Raw genomic sequence first — 19443 nt, forward strand, 5'->3', positions numbered from 1 at the left:
TAGTAGAGACGGGGTTTCACCGTGTTAGCCAGGATGGTCTCGATCTCGTGACCTCGTGATCCGCCCGTCTCGGCCTCCCAAAGTGCTGGGATTACAGGCTTGAGCCACCGTGCCCGGCCGAGACTGGGTTTCACTATGTTGGCCAGGCTGATCTTGAACTCCTGACCTTGTGATCTGTGCGTCTCAGCCTCCCAAAGTGCTGGGATTACAGGAGTGAGCCACCATGCCTGGCCTAATTTTTTGTATTTTTAGTAGAGACTAAATTTTGTATTTTACTAGAGACTAATTTTTTGTATTTTTAGTAGAGATAGGGTTTCGCCACGTTGCAGAGGCTAGTCTAGCACTCCTGAGCTCAGGTAATCTGCCTGCCTCAGCCTCCCAAAGTGCTAGGATTACAGGCGTGAGCCACTGCGCCCAGCCCCGTTAGTGGAGGATGATATTTAGAAACCAAGGTTAGGGTGCTGTGGGCACTGTCCAGGCGTCGCTGTGTCTGGGCAGATGTGCTGTGTTCAGGTGTGTGCGTGCATGTCGCCTGTCCACCCATCTGTTAAAGCCTGTGCACTCTGGCCCAATAGCACCATCACAGGCGAACACCATGGGGGTCATTCTGTCCATCTTCCTTTTTTTTTTTTATTTATTTATTTATTTTTATTTTATTTTATTATTTTTTTTTTGAGACAGTCTTGCTCAGCCGCGCAGGCTGGAGTACAGTAGCGCGATCTCGGCTCACTGCAAACTCTGCCTCCCAAGTTCACGCCATTCTCCTGCCTCAGCCTCCCAAGTAGCTGGGACTACAGGTGCCCACCACCACGCCCGGCTACTTTTTTGCATTTTTTGGTAGAGACGGGGTTTCACCGTGTTAGCCAGGATGGTCTCGATCTTCTAACCTCATGATCCACCCACCTCGGCCTCCCATAGTGCTGGGATTACAGGCGTGAGTGCCTGGCCTTTTTATTGTTTTGAGTCACAGTCTCTTGTCGCCCAGGCTGGATTGTGGTGGCATTATCTCGGCTCACTGCAACCTCCATCTCCTGGGTTCAAGTGATTCTTTTGCCTCAGCCTCCCGAGTAGCTGGGATTACAGGTGCATGCCACTGCACCCAGCTAATTTTTATATTTTTAGTAGCGATGGGGTTTTGCCATGAACTCCTGACCTCAGGTGATCCACCCGCCTCGGCCTCCCAAAGTGCTGGGATTACAGGCATGAGTCACTGTGCCCAGCCTCGTCTTTTCATCTCCATTTTTATTTTAATTTTTTCACTACAAGAAGGACTTCCTTTCCTATTTGCATCTCTCTTCACTTACAGTATGAAGTCTGTCTCCCGTCATCTACAAAATATTTATGTGTTTGCCCAATCCAGAATTCTAACCATGACTCAGCAAAAAAAAAGAAAGGAAAAGGGAGGCTGGGCGCGGTGGCTCATGCCTGTAAATCCCAGCACTTTGGGAGGCTGAGGCGGGCAGATCACGAGGTCAGGAATTCGAGATCAGCCTGACCAATATGGTGAAACCCCCGTCTCTACTAAAAATACAAAAATTAGCTGGGCGTGGTGGCTCACACCTATAGTCCCCCCAGCACTTGGGGAGACCAAGGCGGGTGGATCACCTGAGGTTGGGAGTTTGAGACCAGCCTGGCCAACATTGAGAAAACCCGTCTCTACTAAAAATACAAAATCAGTGGGGCATGTGCCCACACCTGTAATCCCAGCTACCTGGGAGGCTGAGGCAAGAGAATCACTTGAACCTAGCAGGCGGAGGTTGTGGTGAGCCAAGATCGTGCCATTGCATTCCAGCCTGGGCAACAAGAGTGAAACTCCATCTAAAAGGTAAAATAAAAATACAAAAATTAGCTGGGTGTGTTGGTGGGTGCCTGTAATCCCAGCTACTCAGGAGGCTGAGGCAGGAGAATCGCTTGAACCCGGGAGGTGGAGGTTGCAGTGAGCTGAGATGGTGCCACTGCACTCCAGTCTGGGCGACAGAGCGAGACTCCGTCTCAAAAAAAAGAAAAGGGAAAACTGTGCTTAAAGCTTAGTATTTGTTTGGATCTCCTTGTGTGTCTGGATCTCAGTGTGTTTCTGGATCTCAGTGTGTGTCTGGAGCTCCTTGTGTGTCTGGAGCTCCTTGTGTGTCTGGAGCCCTTGTGTCTGTCACCTGTGCACCCGCATCCAGCGTACGTGCACCCGCGTTCCCGTGGCTTGTTCTGCTTCTCCCCTCGGTGCTTGTGTCGTTCATTTGATCTGTGATGTGGTTCATGCGTTTGAGTTCGTATTCCATTTCAGAGACCCTTTTCCCCTACCCTTGTTGATTTAATTATGTTTGCTTTTTATGCAAGCGACATATTTTCATGGTTCCAGAAGTCAGACCTGGAGCTGCCCGCCTCACTCCACTCCACTCCCGCCTGCCCTGTCACTGAAGAGTCTCCTTACTCTTGGGTGTATCTGTCCTGTATTTTTTCTTTTTTTTTCCTGAGACAGGGTCTCGCTGTGTTGCCCATGCTGGAGTGCAGCGGTGAGATCACGGTCACTGCAGGCTCATCCTCCCAGACTCAAGTGGTCCCCCCACCTCAGCTGGGACCACAGATGCACACCAGGCCCAGGCCTAATTTTTGTACTTTTTTGGTAGAGATGAGGTTTCGTCATATTACCCAGGCTAGTATTGAACTCCTGGGCTCAAGCGATCCTCCTCCCTCAGTCTCCCAAAGTGCTAGGATTACAAGCATGAAACAACACACCCGGGCAAAAAATGTTCCAACGTGTTTTTTTTTTTGAGATAGAGTTTTTGTTCTTGTCGCCCAGGCTGGAGTGCAACGGCGCGATCTTGGCTCACTGCAACCTCCACCTCCCAGGTTCAAGCAATTCTCCTGCCTCAGCCTCCCGAGTAACTGGGACTACAGGGATGCGCCTCCACGCCTGGCTAATTTTGCATTTTTAGTAGGAGATGGGCTTCACCATGTCGGTCAGGCTGGTCTTGAACTCATGACCTCAAGTGATCTGCCCTCCTCGGCCTCCCAAAGTGCTGGGATTACAGGCGTGAGCCACAGCGCCCGGCCAAAATTTTCCAACTTTTTATTTTGAGAAACTTTTTAGACTTACGGAAGAGCTGCAGAAGTTCACCCATGTGCCCTTCTGTCCGCTTGCCCTGACAGTAAGACCCTCGGAAACCTCACTTCCACTCACTGGCATCACATGGCCCTGGCGACTCATCCACGGGCTGTGTGTTCAGCTTGGGCTAATCTCCTGCACCCGTCGCCTCTCTGTGGCATGAGCCGCCCAGGATCCCACGTGGCATCCTGCCGTCCTGGGCCTTGGGCTCCACAAGTCCTTATCTTTCGTGGCCTGCAGATTTTTGGGTTTGCTTGACATCTTCTCATGGTTAGATGTGCGGTTACATATTTGGGGCAAGAAGACCTTGGTGGTGACGGAGCCTTCTCCCGGCGTCAGGTCAGGGAGGACAGGAAGTTGCTGTGTCCCCCGTCTGGTGACTTGGTGACTCTGGCCCCTTGGTGAAGGCAGCGTCCAGTTTATCCAGAGTGAAGTTATGCCTTCCCCCTTTGTAATCAGCAAACGTCTTGTGGGGAAATCACTGGAGAGGACACGTGTCCCTCCCTGAGTTTCCTGGCAGGTCCTGTTTCCTCTTTCCACATCCTTTGGTTTCATCCATACCCCAGGGCTGATCCTGTTTGGTCTCATCCATGCCTGCGGGGCTCTTCCTGCCCGTTTTGGGACTTGTCCACCTGATGTGTTCCTTCTGTCTGAGAGCCTCTGGCCTGGGGCTGGCGGCCTCCTGGGAGCTTCCAGGCCACTGCTCCTCCGCCCCTGCTGCCACTCAGCCTGGCAACCTTTGACCTTCGACCTTCATCATTGATCTTCATCTGTAAACATTCTCAGGCCTGACTTGTAGCAGTTTTTGTCCAGAGAGGACTTGTTTCTCTGCCCACAGCTGGGTCCCCTGCAGGCCCCCAGATCAGCCTGGCCACCCCAGGCTCCCCTCTCTTCCTGTTGGGGGGATGGTCCTGGGAGCCCCCCTCCGTCTCAAGAGCGCCAAGACCCCTTTGCAGCCGCTGCCGTCCAGGGTCCAGTTGTTGAGTTGGGGCTTCTGTGGAGCTGCTCGCCTGCCCCCCCTCCGTGAGGCAGGAGGCCCTGGTGAGGTTTTGCTTCCACTGTCCTGTTTTTTTTTTTTTTTTTTTTTTTTTGAGATGGGGTTTTGCTCTTGTCACCCAGGCTGGAGTGCAGTGGTGTGATCTCTGTTCACTGCAACCTCCGCCTCCCGGGTTTAAGCAGTTCTCCTGCCTCAGTCTCCCGAATAGCTGGGATTACAGGCTAATTTTGTATTTTTTTAATAGAGACAGGGGTTCTTCATGTTGGTCAGGCTGGTCTCGAACTCCCGACCTCAGGTGATCCCCCTGCATTGGGCTCCCAAAGTGCTGGGATTACAGGCGGGAGCCACTGCACCCGGCTGGCCATCCTGTTCTTAATTTACAAGGCCCACTTGGGTTGCAGCTAGTCCCCACTTACTGTGGTCTGAGTTGTGATTTTCTGATTTTGTGATGGTGGAAAAGTCAAATGCCTTCAGCAGAAACGCTGCCCTGAGCTCACAGCCGTCCTCTCTCTCACTTTCGGTGGGGTTGTCTGAATTTCATCAGCTGCTCAGCACGCTTATAGCCAGACTCCGCGTTGGGCGGCTTAGCCCAGGTGTCACTGATGTGGGTGTCAGCACACGGAGGTGGATAAGGCAGGTTCAGTGCCAAAGGATGGGCTGGGGTCTGTCTGTGGAGACGTTGGTGGCCTTGAAAAGATGGTGCGGCGGGCCAGGCGTCTCACGGCGGCCGAGTGTGTGCCCTGCGGCCCACGGGTCTCCTGGGCTGTGCTCCAGACGTGAGTGGACAGCAAGCGATCCTCCCTCCTCAGCCTCCCAAAGTGCTGGGATTCCAGGTGTGGGCCACCGCCCCTGGCCAAACGTGAAGGTTTGACTTAAAACTTCGTGGTCTCTGGTCTGAACAGGCACCTACACCTGGTGGACTCCGAGACCCGGTTTCCGACCACGATGTTTTGCACTTGTGCTCTGATACGAAATGTGTTTGGTCTTTGTTCCTGGTTCCTGGCATAGAAGCTCCTGGAAGCCTCAGAATTTCCTGAGTGACAGGAGTGTTTCAGATCACACCTGAGTTTATGCTGATGAGGCGGGGGTTGGCCCCGGGAGAACGGGGTTTGGGGCGACGGGTCGCCAGAAGACCAGGTGACCCCAGGATTGGAGGCTGGGAGCTTTCAGCCCCACCTGCCAACCTCAGGGACGCAGCGAGCGAGGGTGGAGAGCAAACGCTGAAAGAGTAGGATGGTCTTTGGATTGCAGTATGCCAGGCGGCCCTGGGGGAGGGGGTGGTGCCCAGAGAGGGCCTGAAACCCAGCGCCTGCCCAGGCCTTGCCTTCGTGTCTCTGCATCCAGCTGCTCCTCTGTTTTCTTTGCAGTAACGTAAGTGCTTTCTGGAGTTCTGGGCAGTCCTGTCAAACTAATTGATCCCGAGGAGGGTGTTCTGGGAACCCTGATTTTTTTTTTTTTTTTTTTTTTTTTGAGACGGAGTCTCGCTCTGTCGCCCAGGCTGGAGTGCAGTGGTGCCATCTCAGCTCACTGCAAGCTTCGCCTCCCGGGTTCACGCCATTCTCCTGCCTCAGCTTCCCAAGTAATTAGGATTACAGGTGCCCGCCACCACGCCTAGTTAATTGTAATTTTAGTAGAGATGGGCTTTCACTGTTGGCCAGGCTGGTCTCGAACTCCTGGCGTCATGATCTGCCTGCCTCGGCCTCCCAAAGTGCTGGGATTACAGGTGAAAAGCCACCGGCCCGGCCTTCCCCGTGTAAACCTTGAACTCAGAACTGCTTAGGAAAGACCCTGGGCTGTGAACTCTCACAACTACTTAGGAAGGACCCGGACCCGCGGCTGCTCAGCTGGGTTCCAGCACCCGAAGATACTGTTGCTTTCCCCTGGGGCCCGTCCCCAAGATGAGAGAACCAAGTGGCTTTCACTCTCAGGCACTGTCATGTTTTCACTTCGACACGTGGTGCTTCCTGCATAGCCGGCAGCGTGTGGTGGAGCCGAGTCATGCCTTTCTGTCTGTGATTTGTCCCTCAGGCTCCCCCCTGCTCCGGTGGGTTTGGGTTTGGGGTCCGCCCCTTTGACGCTGGGACTGAGCCCCTCATTTCCTTTTTTTTTTTTTTTTTTTGAGACGGAGTCTCACTCTGTCGCCCAGGCTGGAGTGCAGTGGCCGGATCTCAGCTCACTGCAAGCTCCGCCTCCCGGGTTTACGCCATTCTCCTGCCTCAGCCTCCGGAGTAGCTGGGACTACAGGCGCCCGTCACCTCGCCCGGCTAGTTTTTTGTATTTTTTTAGTAGAGACGGGGTTTCACCGTGTTAGCCAGGATGGTCTCAATCTCCTGACCTCGTGATCCGCCCACCTTGGCCTCCTAAAGTGCTGGGATTACAGGCGTGAGCCACTGCGCCCCGCCGAGCCCCTCATTTCCATTGTAGCTTCAGCTCCCTCAATGTGGTGTTTGTTTCTACTGTTGACAGGCACTTAGGTTGGAATTCTTTTGGTGTTTGCTTTGTCTTGTTTTGCTGCTAACAATAAATGCTCCATGAAACACCCACCTCCAAGACTTCTATAAGAAGGTATGAAGAGCCCACCCGTTTTCCCAGGACCGTTTGGCCCTCTGTGACCCAAGTCAGCCTCGGTGTAGTGCTTTATTAATTTTCTTGTTTTTCGTTGCTCCCTGTCACCTGCAGAACCTTTGTAAGGTTGCACCCAGCCAGGCACGGTGGCTCATGCCTGTAATCCCAGTTCTGTGGGAGGCTGAGGCAGGCGGATCACATGAGGTCAGGAGTTTGAGACCAACCTGGGCAACATGGTGAAACCCTGTCTCTTCTAAAAGTACAACAATTAGCCAGGCTTGGTGGCCCGTGCCTGTAATTCCAGCTGCTCGAAAGGCTGAGGCATGAGAATCCCTTGAATCCAAGAGGTGGTGACTGCAGTGAGCTGAGACTGTGCCACTGCACTCCAGCCTGAGTGACAGAGTAAGACTCTCCTAAAAAAAAAAAAAGAAAGAAAGAAAAGAAAGGTCTTACTAGACAGTTTCAGGCTGGAATCTGTTTGCATTTGTACCATCAGGTGTTTCCAGCCTGGGAATAGTCAGTGACAGGAACGAACCGTGGGTGCCTCTGCGGGCGTGGCTCCCTAAGCAGAGGGTGGCTCCCAGCAGCTCCCACCTGGTACCCTTGAGTTGGCTGAGGAGCTGAGAACTTGGACTTCAAGATTCTCTGACTTCACTGGTCTGACGTGGAGCTCCCAGTGTTTGAATAAGAAGTGGCTGGGTGTGGTGGCTCACGCCTGTAATCCCAGCACTTTGGGAGGCCAAGGCAGGTGGATCACTTGAGGTCACGAGTTTCAGACCAGCCTGGCAACATGGGGAAACCCTGTCTCTACTAAAAGTACAAAAATTAGCCAGGCTTGGTGGCAGGCGTCTGTAATCCCAGCTACTCGGGAGGCTGAGGCAGGAGAATCACTTGAACCTGGGAGGTGGAGGTGCAGTGAGCCAAGATTGTGCCACTGCACTCCAGCCTGGGCAACAGATCAAGATTCCGTCTCAAAAAAACAAAAAGAAAAAAAAGGCAGCCAGCCTCAGCCGTTTACGCAGGGACAGGTGTTTATGTGGGAGGAAGATTAGATATTAGAGATCGCCTCGTCCTGCGGCCTTGGAGCTATGGGGACAGGGACGCTGGGGGTGAGGACGGTTCATGGTAGTAAAGTCCTGTGAGAGTGGGAGGGGAATGGAGGCCCCAGGACCATGTGGGTGCAACAGCAGGGACGGGACAGTCACCCAGACCGAGCAGGGCTGTGGGAGCACAGGTCAGTGTGACGCTGGCTGGGGCTCAGCATGCATGACCCAGGGCTGGGCAGTTCCACTTGGGCACGTAGACACAGACAAGGATGCTCCTAGTAGCCCTACCCAAGTGCTTCTTGCCAGAATGGGTCCGTTTGTCCAGTGGGCTGCTGTGCAGTGATGAGACGCAGAACCTCGTCCTGGCGCGGCTGCACAGAGAGGCCTTTGTTTGCAGTCGGCTTCTTGTTTAAACTCTTTTAATTTTTTTAAACTTGTTTTTAATTAGAGGCAGGGTCTTGCTCTGTTGCCCAGCCTGGAGTTCAGTGGCACAATCACTGCAGCCTTGACCTCTCCTGCTCAAACAGTCCTCCCACCCCAGCCTCCTAAGTAGTTAGGACTAAAGGCACCACCATGCCCGGCTACATTAAAAAAAATTCTTCTTATTTTTTTGAGATGGAATTTTGCTCTTGTTGCCCAGGCTGGAGTGCAATGGCGTGATCTCGGCTCACCGCAAACCTCTGCCTCCCGAGTTCAAGTGATTCTCCTGCCTCAGCCTCCCGAGTAGCTGGGATTACAGGCGCCTGCCACCATGCCCGGCTAATTTTGTATTTTTAGTGGAAACGGGGTTTCTCCACATTGGTCAAGGTGGTCTTGGTCAAGGTGACAGCGTCCCCAGTCGGGGTGGGAGGGAGAGGGTTGGTCAAGGTGACAGCGTCCCCAGTTGGGGTGGGAGGGAGAGGGCAGGGGCCATGAGGTCCAGTGAGGTGGGGAGTAAGATCCCGGCCTGCGGTGCAGAGCCCTGTCCCCGCTGCTCTGTCCTTGTGTTCTGCCGCACCCTCTGTTCTTGGATTTTCACCTCAGGAAAGCTAGGTCGCTGCTCCACCCCCAGCCAGGGCCCATCAGTCCGGGAAAAGGGTACAAAGTCTCCTAGCTCCCTGGCTCAGGCCCAGCCAGTCCTAGCTCCAGGGAGGCTGCAGCCCACGGAGATTGAGCTCCCAGCTCATTGTCACCCCAAGCTGAGCCGTGGGACCGTGCTGCTGAACAGGAAGAAGGGAATGGTGTCTCTGTGGAGGTCCGGCACTCTCAGTGGCCTGAGGAGTGGATGCAGTCGCCTTTTGTCATTCCGAGGCTGTGGGAACTGGTGGAGGGGCTGGCCTCATCCCCACTGAGGCCTGGGGTGCCCTTGGAGGCAGCTGTCCTGGTGCACCAAGGGGTCAGGGCACACATGGGTGGCCTGGGAGCGTCCGGGTGGCACTGAGCTAGCGTTGTGATGGGCAGATGGGGAGCCCTGGGTGCACAGACACACAGACCAGGGGACGGCGGCAGAGGCCCTGGCGTTGCCCCCACTGGGGAGAGGGCAGGAGCACCTGTTCCCGGGTGTGGAGAGGCCGAGTTTCAGGCACCTCTGAGCACCTGGGGGAAGTCTCGGTGGGGGAGGGGGCGGAGTGCGTCCCTCAGTGTGAACACAGAATATATATACAGACAGCACGCATGCAAGTGCATAAACCTAGAAGGAGGTCGTGGTGAGGCGGGAACCCCAGTTTCCCGGGGGAGAAGTGAGAGGAGGAGGGGTCCTGGGTCGGGCAGCACGGCCGGCACCACACGCTCCCAGAGCACCGCGTTGGTGAGACAGGATGGGTGCCCCTTCAGATGCACAGCCACCCCCCGAAGTAGGAAGAGAAACCCAGGTGTGAGAAACAGGAAATCAGGGCTGCCTGAGCGCTGGGGTTGAGACCTGGGGGAGGTGGGGTCTCGGTGCTGCGGAGTCACGGTGGCACCTGCGCAAAGCCCGAGCTGGGGGGAGGATTCCCTCCGGCCCTTGGGAGGAAACAGGCTGTTCTGACCTTCCCGGAGCTTGTGGGAAGGGAGGAGGTGTCTCGCCTGAAGAGCCACAGTCACCCGAGCGTGAGGCGGGTGTAAGTGTGGTTTTGTACCACGGGGTCTGTCTAGAGAGTGGCGTGGAATTAGTCCTGGGGCACCTGGCAGCGGCAGCCACAAAGCCCATCAAGAAGGTGCAGCTGCCAGCCAGGGCGTGAAGGACCCACAGCCCCAGGTCTGCCAGGAAGGTCAAGTGTACCTGGAGACTGTCTCCCAAGAGCAAGGATCTGCCAACATGTGCAGAGAAAAATGGGATTCAATTGCTAAAACTCTCTGGACAGTGAACGATTGCATTTTCTTTTTTTTTTCTTAAGACAGTCTCACTCTGTTGCTGAGGCTGGTGTGCAGTGGCACCATGTCGACTCACTGCAACCTCTGTCTCCTGGGTTCAAGCAGTTCTCCTGCCTCAGCCTCCGGAGTAGCTGGGATTACAGGCGCCCGCCACCACGCCCGGCTAATTTTTTTTTTTTTTTTTTTTTGAGACAGAGTCTTGCTCTTGCCACCCAGGCTGGAGTATAATGGTGCCATCTCGGCCCACCGAAACCTCCACCTCCGGGGTCCAAGCTATTCTCCTGCCTCAGCCTCCCAAGTAGCTGGGACTACAGGCACTCGCCACCACGCCCAGCTAATTTCTTTTTGTATTTTTAGTAGAGACGGGGTTTCACTGTGTTAGCCAGGATGGCTATGATCTCCTGACCTTGTGATCCGCCCGCCTCGGCCTCCCAAAGTGCTGGGATTACAGGCATGAGCCACCGCACCCGGCCCGGCCTGGCTAGTTTTTATATTTTTAGTAGAGACGGGGTTTCGCTGTGTTGGCCAGGCTGGTCTTGAACTCCTGACCTCAGGTGATCCACCTGCCTCGGCCTCCCAGAGAGCTGGGATTACAGGTGTGAGCCACCGCGCCTGGCCCAGTTGCATTTTCAGAGTAATTTTAAATTGGTGGTTGAAACCTTTGAGGACATTGAATGTTCAAAACGGGTAATATGCTTCGCTTTCTTACCATTTTAGCATCTGCTGCTGCACTTTGCCTGGGAGAGGCCCTGGTGGCCTCGTTCCTGGCGCCCGGAGTCCCTGCTGCGGCCCCACCCCCAGGCGGTCCCGGTGACCCATGCTGCCCAGCCTGGAGGTAGAATCGTTCCTGGCGGTGGCTTCAGCATGTCGTCCTCGGTAAAAACCCCGGTGCTGGAAGAGCTCGTTCCGGGCTCTGAGGAGAAGCCTAAAGGCAAGCCGCTTCTCAGCTGGGGCTCTCTATTTGGTCACCGAAGTGAGAAGATTGTTTTTGCCAAGAGCGACAGCGGCGTGGATGAGAACGTACTGACTGTCACCATCACGGAGACCACGGTCATCGAGTCAGACTTGGGTGTGTGGAGCTCACGGGCACTGCTCTACCTCACGCTGTGGTTCTTCTTCAGCTTCTGCACACTCTTCCTCAACAAGTACATCCTGTCCCTGCTGGGAGGCGAGCCCAGCATGCTAGGTAGGCGGCGGCTTGCACAGGGTGGAAACCAGCTGCCTGCGACCCCGCAGGGAGCAGCCAGCAATGCCCCGGGAGGGCGTGGGGAGGCCGGGTCAGGATGGGAATCCGGGGGTGGAGCCCGCTGCAGGTGCGGGAGGGGTGATTCTCCCTCTTGGCTTTGGCCCCCTCCCTCCCGCAGGTGCGGTGCAGATGCTGTCCACCACGGTTATCGGGTGTGTGAAAACCCTCGTTCCTTGCTGTTTATATCAGCACAAGGCCCGGCTTTCCTACCCACCCAACTTCCTTATGACGATGCTGTTTGTGGGTCTGATGAGGTAAAGAATCTCACGCTTTGGTTGAGTGTCTCTTTTTCTTTAAATGTAAAGTCCCTGTCTTGTTACTAGAGCGGGGACTCTGCTGGCTGGTGAGTTTTCAGTGCAGATTTTATAAAAGCATCAGGGCTGTCCAGATTTCAGGACACCAGGTGAATGTGAATTCGTGGCTCTCACTGCCTCTTGCGCAGTCAGCTTCTTTCCAGGCTGGTGGTCGCAGGACAGGGTGCCTCCTTGTCTCTGGGGCATTTTCATGGGGTGGCGGATGTCACTTCACGTTGGGCGCAGTGCCATTTCCTGGGGGCTCGACGTAAAGCGTCGCAGAAGCGGGTCCAGGCACCACGTTGGTGGTGAGGAGGTGGGCGGAGAGGAGAGAGAGAGCCTGCCCAGTGGTTGCAGGTAGACAGACTTGTTCTAAGGTAATGGTGCTTTTTGCTAATTTTTAGGTTTGCAACTGTGGTTTTGGGTTTGGTCAGCCTGAAAAATGTGGCAGTTTCGTTTGCTGAGACAGTGAAGAGCTCCGCCCCCATCTTCACAGTGATCATGTCTCGGATGATTCTAGGGGAGTACACAGGTGAGGCCCCTGGGCCCCGCCATCCCAGGCCTCCATCCACGGTGTCCGTCTTTGCCACCTCCCATGGGGCTCTGCCGAGAGGACCACTCAGAGCGGGGCCCACACTGGCAGTGCCTTCACTTCTCTCCTGAAACATTTTCCCCACGGTCACATGTGCGGGGGTGTCTTGGAGCCTGGTGTCTGCCAGGTCTTCTCACACTGGCATGGGGAGGTCAGGGCAGGGTGGTACCTCATGGCCCTAACTGGGTGGGGAGACAGTTGGGTACTGGGCAGATTCCTGGCAAGCAAGATGACCGCAGATGCCAACCACTGACCCGAAGAGGATGGGCGGGGGCCGCCTTCGGCCAGCATCACACAGGTGGCTGTGGCTCCTGGTGTATGGGCGAGCCTGTGCCAGCACCCCACAGCCTCCCCAGCACCCGCCACCACAGGCCTCTCCTGGGCCCCAGCCCCTACCTCAGCTGCAACCCAGGCTCTTGCCTCTCCCACCTCTTAATGACTCACAGGCGATTTCCAGCGACATGTAGGCTCCGTGTCGCATACCCAGTGTGGCTGCATGAAAACAAGCGAGGGACAGAGGCACCCACAGAGCATGGCGTCTTGCACGGAGTGGGGGGTGGTATGTGCACACATGTTCGCCTGTTTAAGAAACGACAAGATCTTAAGGCCAAGGCAAATGTCTGCCTGCCTTTGGGGACGGGAGGAGGCCGAGGGTCCAAGGCGGGGTTGGGCTTGCCCTACGTGCGCTTGAGACCCGCACACACGTTTAGGTGATTATAACAAAATCAAAGCTTAAAAGTCAACTCCTTTTTTGTTTTTGTTTTGTTGTTGTTGTTGTTGTTTTGAGGCAGGGTCTTGCTCTGTCGCCAAGCTGGAGTGCAGTGATGAGATCACGACTCACTGCAACCTCTGCCTCCCGCTTAGGCGATCCTCCCACCTCAGCCTGTTGGGTAGCTGGGACCTCAGACCTGTGCCACCATGCCCGGCTAAGTTCTGTATTTTGTGTGTGTGTGTTTTTTTTTTAACTGTGAATATACATTAGTCATTTTTCTTACAATTGGAACTTGAAACTCTGGGGATTCAGAATTAACAGCCTTGCCTGTGAGCTTCTTACCGACACCAGAGAAAGTGCCAACAACAGCCTGTGAGCTTCTTACCGACACCGGAGAAAGCGCCGACCTCGCGTTTCACATTGTTCTACTGGGCTTTGTCTGAATGAACCCTTGTGAGCTGCTGCTGTCATTTTCATGTGGATTCTCCTGTCCACAATTTCACCTGGGAAGACTAAGTCCTCAAGGATTGTGACGTACGCGGCTGTCAGACCGTGGATCCTGGGACACTTTTGCTTATTTTTTGTACACCTTTTTTGAGTTGGTTTAGGCAGAATTCTCCTCTAAGCAATAGACAGCATACTTCCCAGTGAACTTTTTCTTCAATTCATGTACTAGCCAGACTTGGATTTTCTGGAATGATTTCAGTGGCAGAACAGGAACAAAAACTATGATAACTTCCTTTTTTTTTTTTTTTTTTTTGAGACGGAGTCTGGCTCTGCCGCCCAGGCTGGAGTGTAGTGGCCGGATCTCAGCTCACTGCAAACTCCGCCTCCCAGGTTCTCGCCATTCTCCTGCCTCAGCCTCCGGAGTAGCTGGGACTACAGGCGCCGCCACCATGCCTGGCTAATTTTTTGTATTTTCAGTAGAGACGGGGTTTCACCGTGTTAGCCAGGATGGTCTCCATCTCCTGACCTCGTGATCCGCCCGCCTCGGCCTCCCAAAGTGCTGGGATTACAGATGTTAGCCACTGTGCCTGGCCCTTTTTTTTTTCTTTTTTCGAGATGGAGGCTTGCTCTGTCGTCCAGGCTGGAGTTCAATGGCACGATCTCGGCTCACTGCACCCTCCGCCTCCTGGGTTCAAGTGATTCTCCTGCTTCAGCCTCCCCAGTAGCTGGGATTCAGGAGACTGCCACCACACCCAGCTAATTTTCATATATTTAATAGATACGAGGTTTCACCATGTTGGCCACGCTGGTCTCGAACTCCTGACCTCGTGATCTGATCTCCCACAGTGCTGGTATTCCAGGCATCAGCCGCCGCGCCTGGCCTATGATAACTTTCTGACCACCAGCGACCTCCGTTTCCCTCGCTGCCGTGATAATCAGCTCCCTGAGCTGAGCCCTGATGTCCGAGTTTATCTCCAGCTCCAAAAGAACCTGAGAAGCCGAGAACAGCAGGGCCAACCCTCAGCGCATGTCTGAGCACCCCCGGCCTCATATGCGTGTTTTATAGAGATGGGGTCTCGCTATGTTGCCCAAGCTGGTCTTGAACTCCTTGCCCCACGTGATCCTCCTGCCTCGGCCTCCTAAAGTGCTGGGATTATAGGCATCAGTCGCTGCGTCCAACTTTAAAAAGCAATCCTGAAAATCATCAACGAAATGACACAGAGCAACCTTGTTGCCCATCGAGCCATGCAGAAAGAAGCTGTTTATTTCCAGCAAGTTTAAAACGTCGATTTTATCTCCAGCCATGGTAGATGAGATACTAGAAAACCAACTCTCTTGCTGACGACAGTGAGAAAATCTTGATACCATTTAGCAAAAAGAAGTCTGTGGGGGAGGCGTTGGAGAGTGACGGAGGTGCCAGGGCCTGAGGCACCCAGCTTCCGGAGCCTCGGGCAGCCCAGGGAAGTGACCCTATCTGAAGGCACCACCCTCCCCAGTGCATTTGCTAATGGTTTCTGAGCACAGCAGTCTCCTGGGGCTGAAGGGGCACAAGCTGGAATGGGCGCCCCACCTTGGGGACCCCCAGATTTCAGACCTTCAGCTGGGATGGGAATCTGGTGCTGGATAAAGGCGCCTATGATGCCCCAGCTGCATGTCACCAGCAGCAGCAAGTCCTCCCTGAAGGGTGAAACGGCATTCAGTCTCCAGTTTTCTCTACAAATTTCTTTTCTTTTTTTTTTTTTTTTTTGAGACGGAGTCTCACTCTGTCGCCCAGGCTGGAGTGCAGTGGCCGGATCTCAGCTCACTGCAAGCTCCGCCTCCCGGGTTCCCGCCATTCTCCTGCCTCAGCCTCCCGAGTAGCTGGGACTACAGGCGCCGCCACCTCGCCCGGCTAGTTTTTTGTATTTTTTAGTAGAGATGGGGTTTCACCGTGTTAGCCAGGATGTTCTCAATCTGCTGACCTCGTGATCCGCCCGTCTCGGCCTCCCTAAGTGCTGGGATTACAGGCTTGAGCCACCGCGCCCGGCCTTCTCTACAAATTTCATAAATGTTGTCTGTGATTCAACCAGTTTCCAGCAGAGGACGAGACCAGGTGATGGCAAATGAGAGGACGCCCCTGTGGCTGGAGCCTGCCAACACGGACTCGGGTCCCTCTCTTACGGCAGGGTCTCGGCCAGGCCGCATCTGTGGGTTTCCCACATTAACTTGACTCAGGTTTCTTTTTCTTCTTTTGAGACAAGGTCTCACTCTGTCACCCAGGCTGGAGTGCAGTGGCGTGATCACAGCTCACTGCAGCCTCGGCCTCCCCCGCGCAGGTGATCCTCCCACTGCAGCCTCCCGAGTAGCTGGGACCACAGGCGTGTGCCACCACACCCAGCTAATTTTCATATTGTTTGTAGAGGTGGGGTCTCCTTGTTGCTCAGCCCTGGGCTAAAGTGATCCTCCTGCCTTGGCTCACCAAAGTGCTAGGATTACAGGTGTGAGCCGTGTTCCATGGATTTTTTAAAAATCCTTCATGTAAAAGTGTTTTGTTATATTTCAAAAGGAGCAGAAAAGCATCAGCTCAATGTGGGCGCACCCCTCCCGGCCCCCAGACTCTCTTTCTCTGCAGTTCCCGGGGGACCATCTTCACACTCACCGTTTCACATGCGCATTCACAGAACCAGGAAGGTTTCTGGGGCTCGCCCGCCGGTGGCTGGGGCTCAGCCTCTGGGAGACGCATCTCATGCAGAGTGAAAGGCGCCCCTTTTGCCGTGGGGACGGGACTTGTTCGCAGACATGGACTTTGATTTACTTTGTCTTACAATGTGAAGGAACTGACAAGTATTGTTTTTAAATTGAAGGAAGCGTCCGTTCCTTTCATAAGAGGGAATGGAAACCGCCTGGCCCTCGGGAGGGAGCTTCCGCCCGGCAGGTCAACCACTCACAGGGGCTGTCCTCTCACCAGGGCTGCTGGTCAACCTCTCCCTCATCCCAGTCATGGGCGGGCTGGCGCTGTGCACGGCCACTGAGATCAGCTTCAACGTCCTGGGGTTCTCGGCCGCACTGTCCACCAACATCATGGACTGGTGAGTCACAGAGAAGGTGGGTGTGAGGGGGACGAGACCCGGTGCTCCCTTGCCTGCATCTGGGTGTGTGGATTCTCAGATGAGCTGAGAATTCCTCCCGTGAGCCAAAGCAGGTGCGTCCTATGCTGCCCTTTCCTAAAGAGCAAAACAGGCCGGGCGCGGTGGCTCACACCTGTAATCCCAGCACTTTGGGAGGCCGAGGTGGGCGGATCATGAGGTCAGGAGCTCAAGACCATCCTGGCGAACACGGTGAAACCCCGTCTCTACTAAAAAATGCAAAAAACTAGCCGGGTGTGGTGGTGGGAGCCTGTAGTCCCAGCTACTCGGAGGCTGAGGCAGGAGAATGGCGTGAACCCGGGAGGCGGAGCTTGCAGTGAGCTGAGATCGCGCCACTGCACTCCAGCCCGGGTGACAGAGCGAGACTCCATCTCAAAAAAGGGAAAAGAAAGAGCAAAACAGCAGTTATCCTCGTAAGGTAACTTTCTCAAAAACAAGCCCAAATTACAGGATGGACAGTCTTGATACTTAAAATACTAACCATGGAGACACGGTTAGTTGACAAATGCTGAAATACACGGCGTACGTTCAGTGGTGCGTCTTGCTCGGGGTGTCTTCGTGTGGCTGCCAGAGCAGGGACAGTCCCCCAGCGGCAGGTCCTACCTGTTCGGGAGCTGCGCCCCCTCCAGGCCGGGCGGATCCTCTGCTTCCTTGGTGGCCGTCTGTGTCCTGGTGTCACGATGGCAGAAAGGATGAGAGGCCAATTCCCACAGCGAGGACGGCACGTGGCGGGGTCCGAGAGGAAAGGGCCCTGTTGTTCATGTCTTTGTCACTCAGTAGAGAAGAGCGGTGGACGCTGCACTTCAGGGCCTGTTCAGATTCACCCAGAATTGGGCGTCCACATCCCTGCTGTGCTATTAATGGCCACACTCCAGCCCTGGCAAAACTTACCCTTTGAGAATGACTGGCTTCTAGGCTTTTCCTGCTTTTGAGGAAAGAAAGGAAAAGACACCACCACCGGTGTCTAAGAGTTTATTATTATTACTAATAAGCAAAACAGGTTCGTGGTGAGATTTTGAATAATACAGAAGTAAAACTAAAAATCTTTTGGGCACGGTGGCTCACACCTGTAATCCCAGCAGTTTGGGAGGCTGAGGCGGGCAGATCACAAGGTCAGGAGATCGAGACCATCCTGGCTAACACGGTGAAACCCCGTCTCTACTAAAAATACAAAATATTAGCCGGGCGTGGTGGCGGTGCCTGTAGTCCCAGCTACTCGGGAGGCTGAGGCAGGAGAATGACGTGAACCCAGGGAGCGGAGCTTGCAGTGAGCCGAGATCTCGCCACCCTACTCCAGCCTGGGTAACAGAGCAAGACTCTGTCTCAAAAAACAAACAATCTGTTGGGCGTGGTGGCTCACACCTGTAATCCCAGCACTTTGAGAGGCTGGGGCCGGTGGATCACTTGAGGTCCACCAAGTTGGAGTTGGAGACCAGCCTGGCCAACATAGTGAAACCTCATCTCTACTAAACAGTGAAACCCCATCTCTACTAAAAATACAAAAATCAGTCAGGCATGATGGTGGCGCCACTGAGGTCTGGTCATGGTTGCCGTCGGTCCGTGTGAGCACAGACACCTTGTCCCCCAATGTTCCGTGCTGAGGACTAGTATTGATGCATAACCTCTTCTTTTCTTTATTCTAGTTTGCAAAATGTTTTTTCGAAAAAGCTTCTGAGCGGGGACAAGTACAGGTTCTCGTAAGTATTACTCGTCAGTGACATCTCCAGGTCATAAGACGAAGAGGACTTCCAGCCCGCTTTAGGAGTCAGAACACCCCACAGACCTGACTCCCTTCCTGTGTGGCTTGGGTGGTCTTTACAAGTACCTTGTCTAAGCTCAGGAGGGACCCGCCTGTTTCTCAGCTGCTCCCTTGAGCCCCTCAGCCAGCCTGGTGTGCGTTTGCGTTTTCATTTCTGGGAAGCTGCAGCGGCCCTCGTCCTGCCTAGAGAGAATGAACGTCTTGTGGGCTGGGGTGCCTGGGTGTTCTTGCTGTGAGGAGCTGCGTGTGGACCCGGCCTCTCCCGACACATAGGGGCCCAGCGTGTTCTGTTGCCCACAGGGCCCCGGAGCTGCAGTTCTACACCAGTGCCGCCGCGGTGGCCATGCTCGTCCCGGCCCGGGTCTTCTTCACGGTGGGTTTCAGACACAGGTGTCCCATCCTTACTCGCCCGGCTGCCTTATCTGGTGATTCAGGGGCAGAATGACTTCCCTTTCCAGGCCGTGTGCTGGCTGTTCGTGCCCAGCTCCGCCGCGGCCCTGCTTAGCTGAGTTGCTGTGGGAGCCACTCGGGGTTTGCAGCTCAGAGTTTTGTGTGAAGACTTTTATTTTGTTTATTGTTTGTTTTGTTTTGATTCTTCATCATTCAACTTGAGGGGGCTTTTAGGCTAGCTTAATTTCTTTTTTTATCACAAAAACTTTTTTTTTTTTTTTTTTTTTTTTTTTTTGAGAAGGAGTCTCGTTCTATATCCCAGGCTGGAGTGCAATGGCGTGATCTCTGCTCACTGCAAAGTCTGCTTCCTGGGTTCACGCCATTCTGCTGCCTCAGCCTCCCAAGTAGCTGGGACTACAGGCACCCGCCACAACACCCGGCTAATTTTTTTGTATTTTTAGTAGAGATGGGGTTTCATGATGTTAGCCAGGATGGTCTCGATCTCCTGACCTCGTGATCCACCCGCCTCAGCCTCCCAAAGTTCTGGGATTACAGGCGTGAGCCACCGTGCCCGTCCCATGTTAACTATTTTTAAGTGTAAAGCTGAGTGGCCATCACCACCCATCTCCAGAACTCTCTTCGTTTTGCAAAACGGAACCTTTGCCCTCATTCAGTACTCCCCATTCTCATCCCCGAACCCTGGCACCCCCATTCCACTTCCTGTCTCTGAATTTGGTGACCCTAAAGACCCCATACAAGTGGAATGATACCGATCTGTCCTTCTGTGTCTGGCTTATCTCATGTAGCATGGTGTTTTGGTGTGTTGAGGTTTATCTCATG

The 19443-nt window shown here is 54.2% G+C and overlaps 1 protein-coding gene across 5 annotated transcripts in view; it reads left to right on the top strand.

The window, feature by feature from the left end:
* SLC35E2B (solute carrier family 35 member E2B) overlaps window positions 1–19443 on the top strand; it is a 31982-nt gene that overhangs the window by 3301 nt on the left and 9238 nt on the right. For 3 of the 5 annotated variants that reach the window (XM_023215121.1, XM_023215120.1, XM_023215123.2), the window contains exons 2-7: window positions 10757–11225; window positions 11404–11539; window positions 11983–12110; window positions 16277–16397; window positions 18098–18151; window positions 18514–18586. In XM_023215121.1, coding sequence (XP_023070889.1) covers window positions 10904–11225; window positions 11404–11539; window positions 11983–12110; window positions 16277–16397; window positions 18098–18151; window positions 18514–18586 — 834 coding nt within the window. In that variant the 5' untranslated portion in view covers window positions 10757–10903. Of the gene's footprint in view, window positions 1–8615; window positions 9559–10756; window positions 11226–11403; window positions 11540–11982; window positions 12111–16276; window positions 16398–18097; window positions 18152–18513; window positions 18587–19443 lie in introns of those variants that run through there. The other 2 variants (XR_002732209.2, XM_023215119.2) reach the window with 2 other exon arrangements.

The sequence above is a fragment of the Piliocolobus tephrosceles genome, chromosome 1 (assembly GCF_002776525.5).
Source record: "Piliocolobus tephrosceles isolate RC106 chromosome 1, ASM277652v3, whole genome shotgun sequence".
Taxonomy (NCBI): Eukaryota; Metazoa; Chordata; class Mammalia; order Primates; family Cercopithecidae; genus Piliocolobus; species Piliocolobus tephrosceles.